Source organism: Erithacus rubecula (genome assembly GCF_903797595.1).
Source record: "Erithacus rubecula genome assembly, chromosome: 10".
Taxonomy (NCBI): Eukaryota; Metazoa; Chordata; class Aves; order Passeriformes; family Muscicapidae; genus Erithacus; species Erithacus rubecula.
The window spans coordinates 28,430,103-28,456,289 of NC_136662.1; the positions used below are offsets into that span (position 1 = coordinate 28,430,103).

Here is a 26,187-nt window from a genome sequence, read left to right on the forward strand (position 1 = left end):
GCCAGGGGTGAGGGCACAGCCAGGGGTGAGGGCACAGCTGGCTCTGAGGGCACAGCCAGGGGTGAGGGCACAGCCAGGGGTGAGGGCACAGCCAGGGGTGAGGGCACAGCTGGCTCTGAGCACACAGATGGCTCTGAGGGCGCTGCCCGAGCCCTGCCCGCACCGAGCGAGCGCATCCCGGCCCGCCAGAACCAGGGGAGCCGTGACGGAGAGATCAGATCCCCCGTGGGGACAGCCCTCCACCTCCGGAGCAGCACCAGCCGCCTCTCCTGCAGCACCACCTGCTCCAGGGCTGGAGGGTAAGTCCCCATCAGGGCACCTTTGGAGAACAAAGCACTTGGAGCAGGGCCAGTGCCAGCCCAAGGTTTTTGAGTCAGTCCCACCAGCTCAGGAGCCTTCGCAGTGCTGCCAGTTTTACCTGACGGTGCATTTTAATATCACCAGCTGCCTCCCTGACCTCGATGAAGGGAAACTTTATTTTCTGCAGCACCTGTAAGTACTGCTCTGCCCAGAGCTGTGTTAGGTAGGATATGTCCGTGTAGTAAAGGCAAATGGGATTGATATATTCCATTGGAACAGGGCTAGAGTGAGCACCTTTTATGTTACACTGACTAGTAATGAGTAACGTAATAGGTTTGGCTTCCTCTGCCTCTCACACGCAGGAAATCATATCAAAGCTGCTCCAGTAATTTAAAACAGTGTTAACTTTGCTGAGTCATAAATGGAAACACGACCCCAAATTCCCCACTGTTTTCCACAACATGTTCTGCAGGAGGGGCAGTTTGGGAAAGAGCTTAACTTTAAACTGAATGGAGTTGAAAAGCTACCACAAGGAATGTGCCTGGCTCCCTTTGCCTTCCCTCTCCTCCCCAACATTCACCCAGCAGCAATCCAACTTTTCTGCAAATAAAATGTTGACATGTCATCAGCAAAATGAGTTTCTTCTTTTCTCACACCACCACAGAAGTGTATCAAATGGGGAAGGGAAAATGAAATACTCACTAGGTGCCTGCAGTGAACAAAAAAGAAAAACAAAAACCAAACTACCTTTCCCTCTTTTGTCCTTCTAAAAAACAACAGCAAATAGACATGCTTAGTCCCTAGGAAAAGGAAGACCCAGATACAACAAAATTGTCGAGATATGCTAACTGGGAATCAAAAGCAGAAGCAACTTGCTATGATGCCTGGAGAACAGAATTTTTGCTGAGTCTTATGAAAGAAATCTATACTGTCACCACCAGACAAAAATTTATACAGTTCCCTCCCCTGTTCCACTAGTAATGCTTGAAGCTACTCTTGCATAATCTTCACCTGCTACAAAAATCAATGCACCTCTCATCAGCTTAGTATTAAATTACTACTGCTTTTTTTGCATTGCTTACTCTCAGGGACCAAGGCTACAAATAGATCACATTGTTTATCCATCAAAACAATCTGAAACCCTTTTCAGCTCTTCTGTTTCTGGGAAAAAAAGAAAAGGCAAATGGAAAGAAAACCAACCTGACAGATCCTCCCCATTTCAAATTTTAACAAAAAATTGCAGAATTTTACAATGGTTTGGGACAGAATGGGCCTAAAATATCATCCAGGAAGGGACACTTTCCTCAATACCATCAAACAAACAAGTTGCAAACATCCCAATGGGTTACTTTTATCACCTGACACCTTGGTGATACACAGTATTATTTATGTAAATAGGTATTTATCCAAATAAGTATTTACACACTACATAGTAACAGTCAGCTCCAAATGAGCTGAGCCAATTACTCTGCAGTGGCAGATGCCTCTGAGGAGGGAACTGCCCAAGGATACAATGCAGGTAGGTCTCTCCTCCATCCTGTTGAGCCACACTCTACCCTCAGCAGCACCAAAGCTTGTTCTTAGGCCAGGAGGAAGGTCTGTGTAAACCAGGTGCCACTTACTACATGGAGTAGTGGTAGGGTTGCCGTCCTTGAAGGGAACAGTGGTGTAGCCTCAGCAACCTCTTGTCACCACAGGGCTCTGGGGGTTGACCTAAATTTCCTATTGCTGGGTGCTGTGGCCACTTGAAAGACTTGCTGTGGTAGAAATTTGTATTTTCACTGTGAAGAGCTTTTTCTCCAGGTGGGAGAAGCAGACACAAGTTCTCCCAGCTTTGTGGGACAGCCACACCAGGTAGGAATTATTTGCAGATATAGAAGAAAGAACAAGAAGAGGAAGAAGTGTCTCAACAGTGTTTTTCAAAGGGGTATTACCTAGTGAAATAGGAAGCCTTATATCAAAATAAATAAAAATGTTAATGTTTTATCTTGCAATAAGTATTCTCTCACATTTTGATCACTTGGGGAGAATTCAGACTTAGGCCAAATTCACAGATTGTCATAAAAATTTCAATAAATGCCTGTACAAGAAGCCTAAGGTAAAAGTATACTCAACCCCCCTCAGTCTGTTTTAAGTCCTGAAATCCAGGTTTGTGCTCTGACTAAAATACATTATGCAAATCCTGCAAGGTATAACTTAAAGGAAAAAATGGAAAATTTGCAGAGATAGCTTTTCCACATTTATCAAGGCAACCAGAAGGGGAAAAAAAAATCACAAGAAGATACATCAGAGTGAATGCAACCAAGTTTCAGGACATTGAAGTGTACAAAAGCTGCCAAGCCTGAAAAGGGAAATATAAAGGGAACCCAAAGATCACTGGCTGTAGAACTCCAGCATCAAACAACTGCTAGATACAAACTATGATCAAAAACTCTCACAGTCCATTAGCAAGGTTTGAAAAGAAGACAATGTGCTTTACTAGGGATTGAGTCCATCAGGTATGCCTTGAAAGATGAGCCAGGTAACTAGAAAAGATTTTAAATTTACAGACAGGCAATTCTGTTATTGTTAGACACTTGCATTGTGCTGGCATATAAAAAAGGTGTAATTGAATTAGTGCCCAGTATAGGAGGTGTATAGAAAACAACCTAAATGACATATTCAGTCTTAAAAGGATCTTAAAAGATCCTTAAGTCATTGATTCCTAAATGACTTTACAGTCTAAAAGACAAGACCTAATAGGCAAAGCAGATGAATACAGGAGTAGGCTGGAAGAAAGGGCATAGATATCATAGGAGAGAATAATTTTGGGGTTTCAAGTATAAACTCACATGATTCATTCTCCCAGAAAGTTTGGAGGAAATTGTACATGGCATTGCAAGAGTACAACATCAGCTGTTCTTAGACTGATGCACTCACTTGGAAAATAAAGAACAAATACTCCAGCTCTGCAAACCAGGTCAGAAATTAAGCAGATGCACGTCCCTAAACTGCTCAACATATCCTCTGCCTGATGTACGTGGCTGTACAAAATTTGGGATCGTTGCTCCTTCTTGGCCACCTCATACAACAGGCCCTAAAACTTCCCTTAATGGTTGACTCCACACACAGTCAAACAAATTGTCCTGACAACGGGTGTCAACACAAAAGCAGAGACAGGGAGCTGCTGCCCATGACCTGGAGATGCTGATGTCCTCGTTAGTTCCTAATGATCTTGGACTGCCCCTGCTAATTCAAATTACCTTGTGTTTGCTGCAGAGATTGCACACAGACAATTAACACTGATCAGCTGATGCATGGTAACTTGTTCCTGCAGTCTAATTTGTTTAGAGGTTTATGACTTAAACACACATTAGTATGATACCAATATTTATTGTTCTTGTTATTAAACAACAGCCTTGAGCCACAGTTTTCCAAACCAATCTTTTTCCTGTCTGTAAAGGGCTGTGAATAGAGGCATTCTCTACAAAGCAATCCTTTGGGATAGCCTCACTGGCTCTGTAACACACCAAAGCTCAACAGCTCCTGCCTGTTCCTCTCCACGGCCCAGAAAGCTGCTGTGAGCCTCAGCACTTCCTGCTCACTGTGGCAGGATTTTGTGCCTGAGCAGTAAGAATTATTGTTACTGACACTGGAAAAGACCCAATGTACTGCACACATCCGAGAGGTGTCAGTCAACCCTAAACATGGTCCTAGAGTTAAGACACCACTTTAGAATTTTTATTCTAAATGCATCTGCACATTTCTCTTAAGAAGAGAAACTTTGAGCAGTCTCCCCAGATTTATCTTGCTACCATCACACAGTTCAGAAGTCAGGTTAGCTGACTGAAATCAGAGGAAGTGGACCGAACCCAGTGATCAATTTATCAAGTGGCACAGAGAAGAAAACCAAAACAGAAAGTAACATTGTTTAATCAGTCCAGTTCAGTTCATTTGCTGCAGGGCACATCCCCATTTACAAGGTAACCTTTGCCCAGTGTGTTTGTAACTATTTCAAACAGGCTGTAACCACGTTTAATGAACCCATCACTTAACAGCTTTTAAAAAGAAATAAGGTCAAGTAACTGAAAGACTGAAGGAATTAAGCACCAAAGTCGTAATGCCTTTCCAGTAAAACGTTAGAACCCGAAAAATACAGTTTGTACCCTACCGTACCAAGAAAGGAGAGAAGGCTTTGCTCATCTTCCGTACTGCTATCCAGCCATTCGGCCACATGCCCGGGAGAAAGAAGACTTATTCTCCAGCCAGAAAACTTTTCCATGCAGAACACAGAAAGTGAACGAAGCAGGGTAGGAAGGATGGGGAGGAGCTGATGGTCTTGGAATTCAAGTACTCCAGTTATTGTCTACACTGACAAACATGAGAGCGTGATCCCGTGCTGCTCTCTCAACCCTACATCTGACACTGCAGACATGGGTGGGAGCAGTAACGGGATTTGTACTTGTCCCTTTGTGTCAGGTTTCAGTCCAAGCAGGAATAGAAAGAATGCAAAAAAGGGGAAGCAGGAGAAATTGAGGTCTCAAAATCCAGAAGAGGCAGGAGGTTATGACAGAATGAACTTAAGTAAAAAGTAGAAACACATCAGTGCTGAAGAAGCTCAAATAAGTCAGGACAATAGCTTATCAGTAAGTGCAATACAGCTCTAACACTCTTCACAGTGTTGGCTTTGTTTGAAGGCTCAGGTATTGTGCTTTATGCTAGAAGAAAAAACAGCAAGCTCAGAGGCAATTTAAATCCCCTCCCCATTACTGACGAGCCTGCATTCCCCTGTTTACAAGCCCCTTCCTGCTCCAGCTATTATCCCAGCCTTCCTTGCAATGAATTTGTTCATGCAATGGCAGGTTGATCAATCTGTGAATAGGAAGCTCCCACCCCTCCCTCTCCCCTCCTCTTGCATGGCGGCGGCATTGATCGGCAATAATGGAATCTGCTGTTGGCTGCAGGAGACAGAGCTGCTCCACTTCCCCAGCGCCGAGCAGCAGGACAGGGGGAATGGCTCCTCTTCCTCGGCACCCAGAACAAGCACAGCCCTGCTGGATTCAGCCCCCGCCGCCGCAGGGCAAAGCAGAGAGAGGTAAGGAGACAGCAGCAATCTTGGAGGCTCAAAGAAGCCATCAGCTGATGGGTGGTTATTTGTCTGAAAAATAAAAAGCTAAATGGGAAATGATTCTGCCCTGCCTGGACAGCGAGCTTGCTCTGCACTAAAGACTCCTCGCTGTGACTTCATGAAAGGCAACATTTAATCGTACGGGATTTAAAGAGTAAGATTTACTCTACACAAAAGGGCATTTTGCAGGTTTACACATGCACGAGCAGTGACGAATCCTGGTAAGTGAGGGACTCCTGGGCCCCACAAATCAAAATTGCCTTTGTCCTCAGGGGCTGGGGCTGATGCTCTGATCAAACTGCACCCTTTAAAGAGACAGCCGCCTTTTGCTCACCAATTTCTGAACTTGTCTTTATTTTAAATAATTTATACACTTGCCAATCCCTATTACAAACAAGAATATTTGCTGACCACTGACTAAAACCCAAGCTACACCAAAAAGCCATTAGATCAGCAAAGCAAAAAATTAGATACTGACCAAAAAATGAAGAAAAAAAAAAAAAGAGCTATCAAGTCCCAGCAGGGAGGAAAATTCCAATTACTAAGACAAACCGTAGCAAGTATTGTTTGTGCAGGATAGATATTTTCATAAAACACCTGCCAAGCAGGGCATGTGCTCTACAGAGCCCCCAGTTAATGAGGGAACACGGGACAGGCGGCTCAGGAGCGAGATATCCCAGCAATGTGCCAGACTGAGCAGAGCTCTCCTCCTGTTCCCACTCAACAACTGCATCTGCTTCCCATATCTGGGATGAAAACTCACAAACGTTCCCTGCATCATATAAAATCCTGTGATACATAGATTTCCCATCTATGAAAAAAGAGCTGATTTTTTTTAAACAAAATTTCCCTCTGTGTGTGGGAGGATAGCATTTCGTCCAACTTCCACAAGTAGAACCTTTCTTTAAGACTGTGCAAACTGATGACGTAAATCTACTTACAATAAGAATGGAATTAAAGAACTTTTAGAGAAAGGATTAGATAGTTATTTTGGTCCATCTGGTTGGTCAATATGAAATGGAAATTTCAACTCCTTCCTTTTAGTTCCCTAATCAAATACTGTACTCACAATCACCTGTGTGTCTTTTCATTAAAAACTTGCAATATTAACTATCAGCTCTATAAATAAAAGTTTCTAGAGAAAATAGAGCTATAAGTATTGAGTTCCCATGAATGCTTACCAATTTTGCATCCTTTCTAGGAGTACAAATCACATACAGATCCTGTTTTGCTCCCTGGCTGCCTTATCTTGTGTAATAATTTAGCTTTATTGATCTCTCCCAATAATTTAAAATGTTTATGATAGCAAGGGAAGTATATTACATATCAAGTATGAAACTGGCTTATTGGAGTATTTTAAAATACAGGAAGATAAAAAAAATCTTTGTAAAAAATGGAACTAGAACTGACAAAGAGTTCAGTCAGAAGGATGCAACTAGGATCTGAAAGGACAGTGAAGTTTTTGATAAGTAGATTTCTCCTGAGAATTAACATTCCTGGGGAAACCCACATAGGGGAAAAACCTGCAAAAATCCTTATTATTTATCTTCATTTTGTGTGGTTTAGCAGGTCACATTAACATGCAGGTCACCTGCCTGCAAGGGGCTGTCAGGAGATGGAGATAGACATTAGAATAAAAGAATTAAAAAATCCTTGTAAGAAAGTAAGTCATGAACACAGTCCCCCTAAAAATCCTGGAAATTTAAAGTGATAGGAAAGATGTCAAAGAGCCACTGACATTACCAAACACCAAATGCATCTAACCTGACTTAAAGCACCTTTAGAATACCACCCAGTGACTTCACCCATGCACTGAATTATTTCTGAACAAAGACCCATCTTCCAGAAAAAGAGACATCCAATTGTCACCACACATAAAGACATAAAGAGCCTGTCTGATCCCCTATAAGCTGTTCCAATGGTTAACTCCACTCCTGCTTAGCAAATTGCTCCTTAGTTCCAAGACTGAATTTATCAAGCCTCATCTCCCAACCACTGGGCTCTGGCTGACATTTGTGTGCTTTAATAGTCCATTGTCAAACACTGATATCAGAAACGTCCTCCCTGCTTCTATCCTTTGAATATTTAGTTTCAAACAATCCCTTCAAATATATCCTCAGACTTCTCTGGAGCATTGGTTTTGATTTTCAGACCTTTGCTGTGCAAGAAAGCCAGAGACACAGCTCCACAGCTGCAGGAGGGATGTAGTGCTGGTCACAGCACTTTGAATAGCTTCTGAAATTTGTCTTAATGGAGGTCTTGTGCTCTAAAGCTCTCCAAAACCCATTTAAAAAGTCTTGTCCAAATTTTCCAGGACAACCAGATTGTAAGACAAAAAGCAAATCAGCATGAGAAGACTATTCAAAACATGACTAACTTATTTTCATGCTGTGGGACTTACCTACACTGGGAGTTTGTTGAAACTATGCAAATCCAGATACAAATGGCTCTATTGACCAGAGTACAAGTATGGAAAATATGAAAATATAGAGAGATGGGAAGGGTCAGCAAAGTAGTAATAAAAAAAACTCCTAAAAACCAATCAAAAAGCAGGGACAAGAAGCAGATAATATCTGTCTTGAGAGACTGCTTTCTAAAATTAGCACCAGTAGCTGTACAGAGTAGCAGGTGAGAATATCAGAAAACTTGTTCAAAGTGTTTAGCTTTATCTCCCTCACCTCTGAGTTCTAAAAGCAGATGAGTTGTCAAGCCTGAAAATTAAACCAAGCCCTTCTGCTTTGGAGCACATTAAAAAACCAATCATTTAACACTTCTATACATCCCTCCCTGGTAATTCCTGCATTACAGCCACTGACTGAACTCTGCAGTTGTGACAAATGTCACTCTCCCAAAGCTTTGATTCTGAGACCCATGAAGCTAAGCAGCTTTACCATCCTTTGAATTTAAAAATTAGCTTTCTTGATCAGTGAAACTACCCAAAAGCATGAATCTCAGAGTTTTCTACAGCAATTTTTAGTAAATGAGAATTCATAATATATGCAAATAATAGAGCAAAGATGCCTTGTGATGCAGATGCTTTGTAAGCACATAGTCATGGTGGTATTATAAATCATAATGTATTAATGTTCTCTGCATGAGATATTTTCCAGGGGAGGAAAAATGGGTCTTACATGCACTAGGGATAGGTGCTGACAGACTGATTGATGGATACTGCTTTAGTCAGTAAATGATGTCCTCACAGCAATATACTTTAGATATTGTACACCCAAGTCATTCTTAATAAAATGTCTTACAGATAATTTAGGAATGAATAAGAAACAATGAATGCTTGTTTGTCCAACCCCTGGATCAATTTCATGTGTCAGGCAAAACTACTCACCTTCATACCTGCCCATCAGGAAATGGAATAAGCAGCTAGCTTAAAATAAGTATCCCAGACACTTAAAAACTTCAATTCTATTTGCACAAGGCTCCATTTCCTTCATTAAATAATTTTAAATGTCTATTTATAATGGAAGTAATTTTGCTTTGAGGAGCAGCATTACAATAAAACAGTCTCCTAATCAAGCTGTGATCTAGTTCAAGAGGATCCCAGTGGAAAAGGCTGAGTAACTCAATCTGTATTAGGAGATCATGATGGAAGTATTCACAGCTATTTTGGAACATGAGTAACCTTTTTGGCTTCAGCTACCTGAGCAAAAGCAGTGTATAGTGCTGCGACATGATCCTATGAGCTACAAGCAGAATCATTCTGCTGCAGTGTAAATCAACAGCAGAGTTTTGTCAGACATGACAAGATGTGGACAGCCCCATTGGAGCATGGCAAAGTACACAGAAAGCCCTTTTTAATCAGGATAAAAAAAAATGGACACTCAAGTGTCTCTTCAAGCCAGTTGATTTATTGTGAAAAGTGAAACCATGCTGATGAAGTGCCAGCCCACACATACACATTATCGTCTAGTGTTTTATCCTTTCAGATTGCTTAATGAAGTGATTTTAGCACAGTCACTGATCTCTACACTCACTCTCAACAGCTCTTACCCAGCTGCAATGACAACCTCTGCACACTGATGTAATATTGTCACTTAGCTGGGTTATTGTTCTCCTCACTTCCAGAGTGAGCAACACCAGCCTTCCTAGCCCAGCTGAGACCAGACACCTTAACCAGTGGTTACTCTGGAGGGGAGCAGAAAAAATTAATTTCCCAGTGAAAGTGCTGCCTACTGACAGCCTGGAAAGATAAATAGGGACAGAAAGACTCAAAATGAGGGTGGGAAAACATACCTTGAAGCTCTAGTATACAACAATACAGGTAATCCAGCCAGGCAGAATTGTTGGATTTTCAGAACTTCACTGATGAACAACCATGGACTATTTTTTCCTACTTTCACACCATCTTAATTACATTTTTGTACTCAATCTGACTTCCTTGGTATCCTCAGAATAGCCAAGGGATTCAGCTAAGTTACTAGCATGACAGCAAGTTTGTAAGTACCATTAATGACCACTCCAAAAATATTAAGCAAATTTAATTTCAAATTGGGCCAATACATTATTTGCAGAGCCATCCACTCTGGAGTGCCTTTCCAGACTGTGAACCATATGCCTCATGGCAACAGACATCTTGTATCAAAGTATGAATACACCCAGCTATATATTTAATAAGCAGAATGTAAAGGGTACTTAATTTCTGATGCTGGCATTCACAAGATGACATTTCTCTCAAGAATTTTTCTTGCTCACCTTGCAGGCCACATAGTTTGCACAATTCATATCTTTGCCAGTGCTGTATTTTTTGAAAATAATTAATTAAGACAGTTTGTTGGCATGCTTCCACCATTCATGTTGGTCTCTACTATTACTTTCTGAACTACTCTTTTTCCTTGGGCATACAGGCTCAACCAGAGCAGGGAAACACCCAGGAATTATTTTTCTTATTTAGACTCATTTGGATGACATCTCCAACAAGCAAACAAATGAATAAGTTAGTGAGGGCTGGGGTTTGGGTGGTGATTGGTTTGGGGTCTTATGTCCTTCTATGGCTCCACATTATTACAGAGATAGCAGAGAACTAGAATTTTGAGAAAAATAACCAGTTCACATGACAGAGAACTAAATATGAGAGAGAAATAAGTATGTTATTCATTCTGCAACACTCTTGTTCCATCAGAATGCCTGACACCCACACAGATGGCTTCCAAGTGTTGTGGGATTCCATTCACCATGATCCATGTGATGATCTACTGACCATGGCACTTAGCTTCTGGCCAGATCACACAGGAACTGCCCCACCAACTGAAGCATTATTTACCCTCTTGCTACAAGGTTTGGTTCCTGGTAACAGCCTTACGTAGCACTCCCACAACAAGTTCAGCTTGTTGCTTTCAGCACAGCCTAAATACCAGCGATTCCTGCAGAGCAGGGCTGAGGCTGCCATGCCAGCAGGGAGCTTCACTCCACCCTCAGGTCACTGCTTGCTCCCTCTATGCATCAAGAAATCCAGGCTTTGCCAGCCCCACCAGGTGGGAGCTGAACTCTCCATGACTGGCACCAAAAAAAAAAATTGCCTGCACTTCTAATGGCACATAAAGAAACAGAAAACCACCACCAAAAAGCTCTTAGTGTGCAGTAGCCCAAAAACAGGCAGCCTGCACTTACCAGGTAGGCAGCAGAAAAGCAGAAGCATTCCAGAGAACTGTGACCAGTAATATGATTCCCTACCCCTGCCCATGAATCATCTGGTCTCCCTCCCTCTTACCACTCAGTTCCACATGTTTACAGGAAGACTATGTTAATCTCTGCAAAAGCACCAAAATACAGCACCTGCCAAAGCCCAAGGCCCTGCCAAGCACTAGATAGGTGCAAGAAAGGCAGCATATGGAAGGGTTTTTTAATCTCTTCACAAATTAGGGACCAGATTTGGTGGTGAAGCAAGGAAGCACAGCAAGGGAAGAGACTGCATAATTTAAGGAATTTCTACAAGGACATACCAAGTCCTCCATCTTGTGCTCATGGGCTTAATTTCTAACATGCAATATCTTAGAGCTTCCTCCTGGACACTCTGGTGAGAGTTTCTCTGGAGAAAATACAAGCTGGCATTTTGGAATGACCTTGAGACATACTAGGCCAGGGCTTTAAGAGCATGAATGCTGTGAAAGCTGGCATTAGAATTATGCTTTATTTTGTACAGTTGGCATTTTTCTGTAGCCATTACCCCCTGAACCAAAAAGATGTGGAGACAATTACAACAAGGACCTGTCTGTCAGGGTTTCAGTGAGACTAAACTTGGAAATCTGACACAAGCCTACTCCAAAATGAATCAAAACAATCAGGAAAATGGATAAATAAATAAGAAAAAAAAAATAGTTGCAATCCCCTCTTTTTAAGCCAGACATGGATTTTTCAATGCTTTTTGCTTTTTCAGTGCTTTTGAAGGTTGCCCAAAGACATAATTCTAAGGAAACAAGTTAGCAGAGCTGTTCCACTTCTCTGGTGTTCACATCACAACATGGCCCTTCTGAAGTCCCTGCTGAGCACACTGAAGGTGCAGAAGAAGAAGAATGCAATATCATATGTTACCACAGCAGACCCACTGCCCAAGGATCAGCACTGTTCTGCTAGGCAAGAATGTATCAGGAAAAAATTCTTCACTGAAACATTGGTGAAGCACTGGAACAGGCTGCCCAGGAAGTGGTGGAGTCTCCTGGAAGTGTTTAAAAAATGTGTGTATGTGGGTTTTAGGGATATTATTTAGTGGTGGCCTTGGAGGTGGCAGGTTAACGGTTAGAGCTGATGATCTTGGAGATAATTACCAACCTTAATAATTCTATGGTTTCACACAGACTCACCACAGCCATTCGTAGCTGCCATTTCCTGCTCAGAGAAGCAGCTGGGTTACTCTGTAACCCATTTTTTGCTGTCATGTGTACCATGACAATTTCACCATCATTTCCCATTAAATCTATAATATACATACTCTTAGCCTGTAGACAATTTCACATATGGAGGTGACAGTGCTGAAACCATAAGCTCTGCCTGTAGTTGCACCATTTGCTTGCTGACTTTCTGTACAGATTCCCTCTCTCTTATCAGAAGCAGTCACCCATAGCTGAAGAAAATTAAATGGAAGGGGATCATGAGGTCTCCCTTCTGCCATTGGCCCAGATTCAAATCCCATCATTATTAGCCCTCCTAAAAAACATTTGTGCTGTCTGATGCCAATTAGCCAAGAAATCTAGATAAAAGGAAGGTGTTCCCATTCTGGAAAGTCGAAGCTTGGACAAGGTACATACCTCTACAGGCTGGAAAATGAATCTGTCTCTTGATGCCAACAAGGCATTTATAAATGCCATTCACACCCTGTAATTTGATGCATCCCCAGATTCTCTGACTTCCAATATTTCACGTTATACTGTCTCCCAGGCATCAGAAAATGGCAAGGTAAGGCTTCGTGTAGCAGAATGTCCCTTCCTCCTGCTTATGCACAAATGAAGCTGATTTGTCCCCATGAGCTTTAAAGAGCCATGACAGATCTTTCTGACACTAGTCACCTCAAGTATTCATTGCAATTACATTTTTTCCCCACTCCCTGGAGATTTTAAAGAGAAAAAGAGCGAGAGCACCAACAGAGTATCAGATAAAGCTGGCAGACATGAAGAATTTGCAGGAATGTAAGTTGCTGCTCACATCTGCCTTCCACAATTCCCTAGTATTGTACTCTTAATTCTATTAACATGTTAATCGTATGAAAGAGCCCCAAAAGAAGACAAGAAATTCTAAAGGCAACCTCGTGGTAACTATCCCAAAATCACCTAAATGAAATTTGGAAGGCATAGGCATTGGTGGTGCCTTGAACTTTTCTGAGCAGTTTGCCAAAAGTTTGCTTGTTTTTCAAAGAAACACGTGTTTGTTTGAAAAAAAAGCTAAGGCAGAAGGTTTTCATTTTCAGACCATGTAATTCAAAAGAAGTTGCAGAGAAAGCCTATTGGTCCAGGCTAACAAAAACAGCTCTCTCCAAGCTAGTACATTAGTATTCACCCTGTCTATGGAAGGAGGATGTCATAATCAGCACCTATTTATTAAAGGAGGTTTCCAAGGCAGAAAACATTTGACTCAGGAGATTCCATTCCCCGGTTCCTTAGACAACATCTATTGGTTTTGTACCTACTGGAAAATGTTCAGCCATATCAAAAGGCAGGAAACTTAAATATTTTCTAGCTTGCTATCACTTAATACATTTTAGGACAAAAGCTGCTGGAAAAGCCAGTGGCATTGCTAAGGCAGCATCCTTTATATCGAAAGGAGACCAAATCTTGTGTTTTACATGCAACCTGTAGGATTCCCTGAACAACTGATTTACCATCACTGTCTGGGGGATAGGAAGTCAGGTTGGAAACATCACGTAAGCCAGCCACAAGTAAGCACTGACAAATATTCCCACAGTGTGCCTTTGAATGATGATGTCTGGCCTTATCTAGAAATCAGTGTCATTTAAAAATATACTTACTTAGGTAAGGGCTTTCAGTGAGAGGGAGAAAATGAGCATAATTAATTAATTAAATAACATAGATTTTTAGCTCTGAAAGTGGCTTACAAAAACCTGTTCTTCATCTCTGCATCTACATGTTGTTCTAACACTAACATTAAATTTCTCTACCAGCGAGCAGAAAAGTACCAATGTATACACCTCTTTAAAGACCTTTGCATAAAGCTGAAATAAGGAATAAACATGCAACATAGATAAAATCCCTGCAAGTTTCTAGTTGCTTTGAGTCAAGCCATTTTAAATCTCCAGCAGAACACTTGTGTGCCTCCCAGGCAGCCCCGCCTGGCTGGAATCCCCGCAGCAATGCGTGCTCTGCTGTAGGAGGGTCTGGCTCACCTGTGCCCTGCATCCTGCGGGGATCCTGCCAGCTGCAGCATGGTGGTGCCGGGATGCCGAGCAGGACGGCAGCGCAGCTCCGCTCTCCCCGCGCTCGCTGCCCCGGCCGGCCAGGAATGCAGAAAAGCCGGAGCCGTGCAGCGCCAGCCTCCCTATTCAGCTCCTGGGCTCGGGTTGAGCCAGAGCCGCCCTCCGAGAGCCGCCTGCCCTCCCCATAAACCACCCGATCCCCGCGGCATGGGCACGCACCGCATCCCTCGGTCCCAGGGGAGCCGAGAGGAGCGCAGGCACTCGGGGTGGGAGGGAGGGGTGTGGGCAGGAGGAGGCACTCCGCGAAAACCCGCCTGATGCTGAGGAAACTCAGGGATTTCAAGCAGCTGACTCCGAGGCTAAAATCAGCTACAGGGAAACTTAAGAGGGTGATATCACCGCACACGCTGCCCAGCGTGCAAGAAGCCAGTTTACATGAAGATATCTCATGAGCTGGACCAGGAACTACATCTCAACGTGTTTGAAAAACTGCACTTCCTTTGAAGATGTTTCCCCACTTCAAATGCTTCTACAGCTTAGGAAATACACAGCACCAAAAAAAAGCCCCAAGAGTCACTTAAGCAAACAATAAACTTCCCTCCCCCCCTCTTTGTTTTCTGCACTGCCTTTTGTTTTTGTCTTTAAATTCAAAGATCTGTGGCTTTGGGAGTGAAATGGTGAAGTCTGATACTAATTGCCTTTTCCTGAGCTCTGTTCTTTTTTTTTTTTCTTTTAGAAGTGCCGAGAGCTGAACTTCCAGGCATAGCATTTTTATTTATTTACAACTTTTTGAGGCACAGAAACCAAACCCTACACAGTTTGGTTGCTGCTGCCAACATACCATCCCTTTAAACGTTGTGACATCCCAAGAGAAGAGCGTGTCATGTTTAAAAGCCCATGGTCTGCCCTCCAGCAGCTCCCACCTGCCAGCCAGGGGCACCAGAGCACACAAACACACACACAAGAAGAATGTGAAGTTGTTCAGCCTGTTGCTAAACAGGCTAAAATCGCTCGCCAAGAACTGAGGGGCTGCATGCTCCCTCCTACCTTTTGTTGTCACCAAGAGTGAGTGTTCTGTTTAGTTTTAATTTTCCTCAATTTTTTCCTAATTTTCTGTAATTTTGCTGCTTAGTTGCAATACCATATTCTCCTCTGATTCACTCCTTTTTTTCCACCACCTTTTTTTTGCAGGGTTGCTTAAAATGAACTTCTGCACATTATCTCTGGTAACAATTTCTCACACCCTCAGTGTTTCCCCTGGAAGCCATGGTCACCCTACCTCCTGCCTAGGCTCAGGTGGAGAATCTTCAGGTAAAGCAAGCCTAGCCCTTGGGAAAGAAAATTAATGTGTGCTTAAACAATACTGACTGCAAAATAAATTAAAAAAAATTGTTACTGCTCCCTAGCCCTCTAAAGCCAATCACTAACTACACCAAGGGATCCTGAAAAAAGGCATTGTTCCTCAAAAACCTGTCACTAGCAGCAGCATAACAAAATATACAGTTCCTCCAAAGGACAAATTGGTCTGACCTGCTGCTTGGAAATGCCTAATTATTGGAATCAGTAGTGAAAACCTGGGATCACAGTGGAGCCAGTCTCTACAGAAGAGAAGCAACAGCTCCTAAGTGCCCATGATCTGCTCTGTGTGCCCACCCCAGCAGGGCAGAGAGCCATGAATGCTCTGGTAATTACACAGCACTCTTCATTCCAGAGTACCAGTGGCATCCACAGCACCACAGAAAAGCATCTCTCCAGAGGGTGGAGCAACATCACACAATTCATGTGCACCACAGGGCATGAGAGAAAAGATGGAAAAATTTAGGACTGGGATGTGAAAGTTAGCCTGTACATCTCTTCAAAGGGTTCTTGTGCTTTTATGGGCAAATCCTGGCTTTTTGCTTTCTTTCTTTTTAATTATTTATTTATTTGTAATTTGTCTGGTTTTGTTTTCCATGTTTTGCTTTTTTCCCCCCATCTTTTAGGAATCTCCATTTTAAAATCGGGTTCTAACAGGAGGGTTAAAACTTTAGATTCAGCTCTGAAAAATGGCCATAATCTGCCTGTTTCTCTCAAATAAGCCATTTTTAGTGATGCAGGAAGGTTCAGTCCTGGTAGCTATTTTTTGTCAATCCTCCAACATGCTGTATGGGCCTCAAAAAAAGATTTCTGAAATGCTGAAGAATCTGTCTGACTGAAGCAAAGACATCTGCTGATGACTTATGTAAAAAAGAGTAAATGGGGCAATTAATAAATAAATAAATTATAGGTGAAAAAGGCAGATTATCCAAGTACTTGGAATTATTCTAGAAATCTAGATTCATAGTTCTACATTCAGAAATTTGAAATGCAATTCACAAAGTCTAGGGATAAGAGTTGTTTCCAAAAGACTGTGACATTGAATATAAATTATTAGAAACCTCTGACAATATTACATGACTTTGGTTCAAATGGCAGGACTTTTGTGCTACTGCTTTAGCTTGTCCATGCCACAGAACAGTGGGAAAAGACTATTGGTGAGGAGGAACAAGTGAGATGACTGGAGCTTTCAATGATCAGATCCTCACCTAAACTGCATCCAGCTCACTGAAAGATCAAGGCAATATTTGTAGTTTCAACACAGACAAAAAAACAAAGCAGAAAAACCCTTCAGCATGAGATCAAGCAGCCTCAAACATGCATCAAGAATTATTAGTCTGTAGCCAAAAGCACTTTACTGGACACCAATTGTATCTTAATGGGCACTGATCACTGCTAGAATGTACAGTCCTCTCCAGCTCCAAGGTGCTTTTGGGAATCCAGGATTAGCTTGCAGCACAGAAGTACCTGGTAGTAGAGTTCCTGATGAACTCCAGCAGAGTTCAACAGCCCAGTTCTCCTCCTTTTTAATTTTCCTTTAAGTAAATTATTTCTTTCTGCTGAGCTGCTGAAACATTTTTGTCCATTTTGCAGATAAAAATCAGAGTTCTAATTCTTTCCTCCCCTTGTGCCATGAAAGAGGGAACACTGACAAAGGGTGGCAGGTTAATAAAATCCCTAGTATGTGCTCGGGCCATGGCTCCACTCCCACTGTAAGAGCACTGGCTCCATCAAAGCCAACACAGAGAGCAGCTCTGTATTACACCAGGCTGCTACTGGGGGTAATTTGGAACATCTCCCAGGTCAGACTCAAAGCCAGCCTATCAACACAACAAGGATGTGAGCATGACCTCACTGTGTGAAGTCGCATCGATTCCCCTGGCAAGCGACAAAAGCAGCACCAGGGAGGGTGGGAGAGCAGGGGACAGGAATGTGCACATCCCTGCACACCAGAGACAGCTTTGTACCTTTAACTTCATACAGATTTCAAACTACATGCACCTAATCCACTCTCATAAATATTTGCATTTTTTTATCAATATCAATTTATACTAAAGCAATAAACCGATCAACAGCTAATTCTGTAAACTAATACCAAACTCTGAAGCAGATCAGTACATTTAAGTTTAGCTCAACAGTTGAAATTCACTCTAGACAAGACAAGGAAATGCATGCAGTAGGAAGGAAGGCTAATTTTCCATTAAGTGTTAAGCAAGTCATTACTGATGGAAAAAAAGTCAGTCATCACTGATGGCTGGGTAAAGTGTAATTTCTTTTTGCCACAAGATAAACAATTAGAAAGGAGAAATTCAAAATCGAACAATCCACAGTGACTTCATGTGTGATTAAAGCTAGATTTCATTAAAGAATTTCAGAAACAATTTTTATTAAACCAAGGTTTGGTTAGAACACAAGCAACAAATCTGCCCCAGATGGCCCAAGAGTCACCAGTTCTTAGAAATTACTAGGTTGCACAACATGCTTTCCTTACAGTGTTCTTTATGCTCTCAACATAAAATTTAAATATCACTGAAATGGATTTTTTATGTGTGCTCTAGAAGCAGTGGGCAGGGATGTAATATACATTTCCAAGGGGAGAAAAAAAAGCCCTAACGGATTATGTGTCAGTATTAGAAAGCTGAGATTATGTGTTCTTACCCCTTATCTCTGCCCTAAAAAGGTTTAAGATCTAAACAGATAAAATTTGCTTTATGATGAAACTCGGCTTTCAGCACAGATGATCTGCGTGCAAAGGAATAAAGTTTCAGCAGCACTCAGAACTAACCAAAATCTTTGCTCGTGTTATAGAAGAAGAAAGATAGCAGCTTGGCAATTTTCTGTATACAAATAACTCAAATTGCCCAGGGGAATGTCACTGAGATCCAGGCATCCTGCTTGTTCCATCCAGCCTCCCTGGAGTCAGCTCTAATTTCAAGAGGAGTTGTCTAAACTCTTCATCCTTCCAAGGCAGGCAAATTACACTGCACATTGTCCAAATTTCAGATTACTTCAGGGCTTTTCCCAAAGTTTCCTAACCTCTTTTGTGGATGCAAAAGATAGCAGGGCACTTTTCACACAGTAGATGTTTCCCTGTGTAGCCTGTCCAAGAGCAGGAGGTTTTTTAAAAGGCAACTCATGGTTTGTATGCATTTGCATTTTGGGATAGGACATGATGGGTAAACAATGTCATCTAAAGACATAAAAGTTTTAGAATTTCAATTGATCTTGGCATAGTTACACTCCCTACTACTCATCCCCAAGTCATAGCACCAAGAGATCATGACCCAAGGCACTAGACAGTGAAGCAGGCAAAGGCTGTGGTTGTCAGCAAACCCTTGTTTGTGTAATTACATGAGCCAAAGGCTTCAGATCCCAGCTCCCACGCATGCATTCTGGCAGGTCTGGGCTGAAGGGAAGCAGAGGATGGAGCTATGGGCTCAAAATGCATGGGACCACCTGCAGCCTGTGGAAACACCACGTGGTGACACATCCCACAGGGTGCAGAACCACGCTCCCTGTCCCCACCTCAGGCCAGCATCATCACCTTGCAGCTGCTGGGGGCACTGCAAATGAGGTTTGTGCTACAAAGCACAGGTAAAAGAAAAAGTAAATCCCCAACCACTCACTGAGGCTTGCTAAATTACATGATAAAGGGAACTGGCAGCAAGGCATGTGATTCTCCTAGGTGTGCAGAGGAGGATGGGAATCTCTCATACACACAAACAGGCTCGTGCAAGCCCAGGTCGGGCAAACACAGAGAGCTGCAAACATGTCAAATCAGCACACCTGAATCCATCTACCTGCCAGAGATACTGCCAAACACACCCCTCAATCTGAGGGCTAAACCCAAGCCCTGTTTTGTATCCCTGCCATGCATAACAGTTGACAGTAGATTGGTATTTTGCACATGGTAGCAGGGTGAAAAAGTGGGTAGTGCTACTGGGAAAATTACTTCATCAAGACACACCATAAATCCTACAGATGAGATACAGGGGAGTTGTGAATTGCATTTTTTCATCCCTACTTTCTAACAGATATTCTTTGTAGGCCAATCTGAGAGGTAGAGGGTGAAGGACAGCTCTCTTGTTGGCACCCAGTTCTTAGAAGTTACCTGACTTCTGTTATATCAAATTCCTGCATATCTCCTAAATAAATCTTTGTGGAACACAAAAATCTTTACTGATTGTAAAAAACTGGTGCATTGCAGGTTCTTCCACTGAGCAGGTCACAAACAATCCTTTTTCTTCCAAAACTATCTTTCTCTCCCACCTCTAAAACTAGTAACCTTTTCCAGGTACTTATCCTAGCTCTTACTGCACAACGTTCTTAATTATGTGGTGAGCACAGAATGAATCTATTTTTTCATTCATCACAAACATTCCAGCTGGAATATTCAGAAAGCAAAGCTCAGCTTTGATAGTTTTAGTTGTAAACAACTTTGTCTTACAAACAGCAGTTATTAAAATCACCCCAGGAATCTTTTTAGCTCCAGTCTGTTCTCTCCTGCCAGGTTTTTACCTGAAGAAAGAGCATGGGCTGGGTATTGGAACAATCCTCCCCAGGCAGGAGGGCTCAGCAGAGACTTGCAGGAACTGTTCTAAGAGATATACACCATGCAGCAATGAAACCAGACACTGCTTAACTCATCTTCTGTTGCTCACTCCAATTCCAAAGCCTCTGGATTTTTAGGAGAGTACAGAGGCAGGATTTCTGCCCAGCTAACTGCTCACCTGGTAGCAATGCAATTTGGGCCTGGCATCAAAACAGATCAGTGCTTCATTCTCAGTGCTAGTGACTCAGGGTAAGGACAAAACTAAAATATGCAAGGGGCATCTTCACCTCTGACCTCTTTCAGCAACCTTTTTTCAAGAGAGGGACATTCTGACTGAGAAAAAGCCATGTTAGCTGGTTTTCTTGCATGATGTCACCTCCAAATATAAAATGAAGATTTATTTGCATCACCACTAGCCTTTCCAAGCACCAGAGAACCTCAAAAACCCTCCCTGATGATGCTCTTTCCTAATACTTTAAAAAAAACAGCAACAAAGAACCCCAAAGCCTTTGATCACTTTCAATTCCTCCTCATATATTCACATAAGCAGGCAAAAGAAATTTAAAATCTCTTACTAATGCCATAAAGCTGCCAGAATCCAAACTTTTGCTGTGTAGTCTCCTTAACAACTCTCATTTAGAGCGAGCAGGTGGTGAGAAGGAAGCAGAGCAAGAGAGAAGACAATTATTTTGGGAAAGGAAGTGGTAACTGCTACTAGCCTGTCAAACAGCATGAATGGTGGAAATCTGAATCATGCTTTTACTATATGAATGGGCTAATTCCAACAGACTGTTATAAACAACGATCCTTTAAAAGGATGCAATCTCCCTAACAGGAAAAAATACACCTGTTAGAAAAAGAGCAGGATCTGAAGCAGCAATGGAGGCAAAAAGGAGATGGGCCAGCTTGAGTTCCTCTTCCTGTGACATTTAGGTGCTGGTCTCCAGGGCCTGAATCACACTTGATAACAGAATGGCCCACTGAAAATAACACTTGAAAGAAGGTTAGAGGCTGTCAAGCTGGAGTTAGGAAGAAATTACAGCTACATTTTTAGCTGTCTTGAATGGAGGCTCCTCTGAGTAAGTGCTGCCAAGATGAATCCTTGCAAGTAAATGACATATTTAGAGTGTGCCTGTTCACTCATAGAGGTATTACTACAATGATAGGGATTATGCACCAAGGAAATTTTATGGCATACATTTAACAGATGGCTTGCTGACACAACTTAGTGTACAGTGTATCTTCCAGACAGAAATTAAGAATCTCAGCATTAGCAACAACCTCTCTACTGCCTAAAAGCAGAGGGCAAGCTGTTAAGCTAGCAGCATATGCTGAGTGCCTCTGGAGTTACAGTTTTAAAATTACCTTATTAGTTTTCAGTGTTTAAACAAGTTGCTTTCCATCTTGTGTTTTTTTCCTGTGTCTGTCCCTCTGGCCCTTGTTTGAGGGTGACCACAGTGGTTTGTGCCTGCACAGAAGGGATGGCTCAGCTGCTTCTCTGGCAGCTGCTGAACCATCACAAATTATGGCTTGCTGTACTGAAGTATGTGGAAATTGGTGTCTATCTTAGTACATGGGACTGTAACCATGGTGGTGCAGCAGCTGCCTCCCAAACAGCTGAGCCAACCCTGCAGAAAGGGTGAGAAATGAAAGATACAGCAAGAACGACTTCAGCAGCCCCTGGGTGAAGCACACTTGACTTAAGGCTGAACTTTGGGGAGTTACACAGCTCTTGCTTCCATTTCTCAGATGTAACGTGGGTAGTTGCTCTCCCACACACTTCCTAGGAATGGTGCTACACGGATGTGTGCATAATTCTGTAAAGAATGCCACAGAAATCTGCAGAATGAGTGCTACTGCTGATTATGCAAAGCCCTTGAAGAACACACAGTATTCCATTTGCTCCATTAACAAAAAGATTCTCAGACAACTTATAACTTTATTGCTACAAATGAAATAAAACCTTATCCCCTTTTTTCATTTTTAATAAATCAATCTATTAATTAGCAAATCACAAGAGAAGTATGGCAACCTTAGTTAGGGAAAAGAGCAAGTGCTATTGCAATGCCTTCACCTCTGCACTAGAGCCATTCCTAAGGAGCTCTTCTGCAAAGAGTAATTTCAGATATCACTGTCAGATGCAAGGTCTGCAGTTGCCATGTTATCCACATGCTTCCCTAGGACAAGCTTGATATTCTTATCAGCTCTGCATAGCAATTTCTCTACCAGATACTGTAGCTGCCTCTGCTGTGCCTTTCAGCTTTTAGTGTCCATTCCAAAGCTATTTTAGTGCAGTTGTTATCTGTACTCCTTGTGATAGGTCCTGGCTGCCACCATCTGTTTCTTTCTCTGCATAAAGATGTGCAATGGTTCCCTTCACTAATGTATCCTCTGGCTCAGCATCTTGACATAAAGCTATTCCCACTGCTTCCTATCAACCCACTTTCTTCATTAGCAGGAATTCTGTAATCATGACAAGAGACATTTTTAACTAGGATGTGAGAACAAGGGAACTGCCTAAGGCACTGCAATCTGAGATTATATATGACCTTCCCTTCCCTCTCATCCATACTCACAGAAAGGGCATTGCTCAATTTTTCCCTTCCCATTGCATGCCCAATTGTTTTGCCTACACACTCTGTGACATCTGTTTTCACTACAGTTATAGCTCACACATGGAGAAGACCAGGTAGATATCTTGTACTTTTAATGTCATCTTGTCAGGCATATATCAAATAACACACTACAAGATGCCACTTGCATCTAAATTGAAGCAAAATACACAGCAAGGCAGATAACAAATAGCAGAATCATCCATTCTCTATGGCCTTCAAGAAAGATCAAGAATGTTACAAGGTTCCATTTAAAAACATAACACTGTGATTTCCAGCTATTGAGATGCTCAGTGAAGTCTAGAAAACCTACTCATTTTTTGCACGTTATAGAAGAAGAAAGCATTTAAATCTTAGATTTTTAAAGGTCTTTGTAGCTTGTGTAGCTATAAATAATATTCATTGCCTAGTGCAGACTGGTTGCAATACAGTTCTTCATTCACCTCACTAGCCATATACCTGGAGTAAGTATTTTGCCTACAACACTATACAAATATCAGGTTTAGTTCCAAACAAAAATGAACATTTATTCATATGGCAAAACAATATGATCATTTAGAGGTGCATTTGAAATGCTACCAAAAAATCTAGTCAGGACTCTTCTCATGTCACTCATCTCAAAGTATTTTGCAGTTTTCCTTCCTAAATCCCCAACTTTACCCTGTTTATTTTCAGACCTCCAATCTGGAATCTAAGAAATAAAAAAAAAAGAACTTCATCTGTCTTTCTCAAATAAGGAAGAATGCTATTGACAAGTACAAATAAATAAGTAATACATTTGAAATGTGTTAATTAACTATCTACCAGAGTAGCATTTTTCTTACTTGTGTGTAATACACTCGCAAAATAAAATTCTTAGCAAAAAAACCACCAAAAAAATCAGTTGAGCCTGTGAAATGAAAAAAACTTATCTGCTCTTTACCTTTGATAGCAGTTATCAAGGCTGCTTTACTATTTACAGATGCATGTTTATTCCTCACAGCTCACTCTCACAGCTGAAGCAGGGAAGAACTGCTCCTAAGTCTCACCAGCCTGTGCAAAGCACAGCTTCTTGCATAGGCTGGGAAGAGAAGGAAGAGCTCACTTGTGTGTGGTTGCTGCCTCTTCCTCCTTTTCTGGGAAGAGCTGGAATGGTGTTCTTTATGCAGCCACAGATGGGGTGGAAAACAGGGAGAACTGGGCCAAACCTGGATTTGGGGAACCACTGCAACAGAGTCTTTGTCTGTCATTTTTAGTACCTATCTTTTGCTTTTCCTAAATTTCAACATGGATAATCACAGCAAATAGCAGGCAGACGGCTGCTTCTTTTAGGAACTGCACCCTGAACAGGCATGAGGTAAGCTAGAGAAAATCCTGTTATTTGGTGCTTGCTGTGAAAATATGGAGCAAAGGGAATTCCAGAGGTGAGGTAAAACATACCCACCTAACAGCTCCAAACCAGCGGGAAGCACTTGGAGCCACGTGCAAGAGCTGCATTCCCACTGACGCGCATGCAGCAGCGCTCGCCTTTCAATGCCAGGGTGCCCCGTGAGTTTAAACACACATCTGCAAAGCTCCCGTGTGCCCCGCTCCTGCAGCCCCCCCAGCCATCTCCTGCTGTGTGCATCAATGCTGTGCTCGGCTCGCTGGGCGGGAGGCATTCATTCACACAAAACGCCTGGCTTGCGGGACCGCACATCCCCCGGCGGTGCGCACCCAGCCAGGCTGCTCGGGCAGGCGCAGCCCTCTGAGAGCTCGCAGCTCAGCCATCGAAGCCTTCCCGTGGCCAAGGTGTCTCTTACCTAGCTGGGCGGCCCCCTCTGCCGGGTACTCGGGGAACTGGCCCTCGGAGGGGACGCTGACGGTGCGGCGCAGGCAGCGCCCGCGGGAGGCATCCTGCGGCTCCGGGATGGCTTCTGCAGACACCTGCGGGAAAACCACACCGGCTGGTAACAGCTCCAGGCCACTGTATTGATAGGAGACTTCATTTCATCTGTTCATAGTGAAACACCAATCTTAGAAACTTTAGGATTTTAGTTACCTTGCTAAAAGTAATTAAAAGTTAGAAGTTAAAAGGAAAGCCAAGCTTGAGGTAGTTAGCTGAAACTTAAATTATTGATTGTCTGTCATTTTATCTTTGTTCAGCTGTGCTTACAATGAGAAAAGACGAAACTAGTGAGCAGACCCAAAGAAACATAAGACAATGCAACCAGAAATTCATTCTTTGAAAAACTTGACTATCCCCAGAAATCATTTGTATTGTCAGTGATAGAAAAGGTCGAGAGTTTAGGGTGAGGAACACTCGCCATACTTCCTCCTTTTAAGACCCCTCCCCACAAAAAACGACCCCAGACTTAATTTAAGAAGTCAATGCTTAATAGCTCTTCAAGCTAATTACCATAGGAAGAGGGGATGGGAGGGGCTGTTATTATGAATATGTATTTGTTTAAATCCTTTCCTAATAAATAGACTCTGTGATCACCTGTGATTTTGCAGTGCTATTAGAGGATTACCTCCCGCTGCTGCCCAGCGCTGAATAAACATCCATGCCCATCCATGCCAGGAACCTGTGCCTGGGCAGGGACTCCTGAGCCTTCCAACAGCTGGAAGAAACCTCAAGGATGAGGGAGATTCAGCAACTAGGGAGGCATAAAACATCTCAGTGTACTTTGGATGAGGACTTTGGTTCCAACACTACAACTGCAGTACATGTAGCACGGCAATTTCTTTTAATAACACACAGCTGGCACCTAAAGGAATAGAAGCCCCTGTCCTATTTCCTGCACTGCTTATCCTTTCATATATTAAATCAACTCTGAAAAATGAGTATTAATAGCAAACAAAAAGCTATCATTCATTTGCACTGAAGGTTGTAAAAGATCTCAGAGATACTGGATTTTTCAGAAACAGGCTGCACACTACAATGGTTCTTGCACACTAGTTCTGGCATTTCCTGATTTCTAAGCACTTAGCATCCCCTTAAGGCCAGTTTTTAAATGCTATTTATTACTACCCTGGTCTATTTGTCTCCTGTGAACAGTGCTCATTTTTCAATACAAGTTTCCCAAACCCCTGGTGCTTATTCTGACCGGACTATTGTCTTCTCTGGTGATTTTTACAGCTACATAATCTCTCTGCAAAAGCACATCAGTGACTAATTTTGTTGGTTTATGCCACATTTGTTACATCAAATTTACATACTAAATTTTCAGTTCTCATCTGGAGGCTCCATTTAGTCTTATTTCCTTCTAAACACTCTCCTGATCCTCTGCCTCTCCTGATTTCATTCAGCAATTTTTTGGCAGGATGCTATGAGCCCTAATTCCAGATCAGCTATTACCAGTCATACCACTCATCTGCTTCAGCACTCCGTAAACCCTTGCCACATTCCTGCTGCAGTGAACTCATT

The 26,187-nt window shown here is 42.4% G+C and overlaps 1 protein-coding gene across 11 annotated transcripts in view; it reads right to left on the minus strand.

Annotated features, from left to right (window-relative positions):
• The window catches only part of RASAL2 (RAS protein activator like 2), a 155,894-nt gene that overhangs the window by 44,727 nt on the left and 84,980 nt on the right, over positions 1–26,187 (minus strand). For all 11 annotated transcript variants that reach the window (XM_079313468.1, XM_079313464.1, XM_079313470.1 and 8 more), the window contains exon 3: positions 24,581–24,704. In XM_079313468.1, the coding sequence (XP_079169594.1) occupies positions 24,581–24,704 (124 nt within the window). The remainder of the gene's footprint in view (positions 1–24,580; positions 24,705–26,187) is intronic.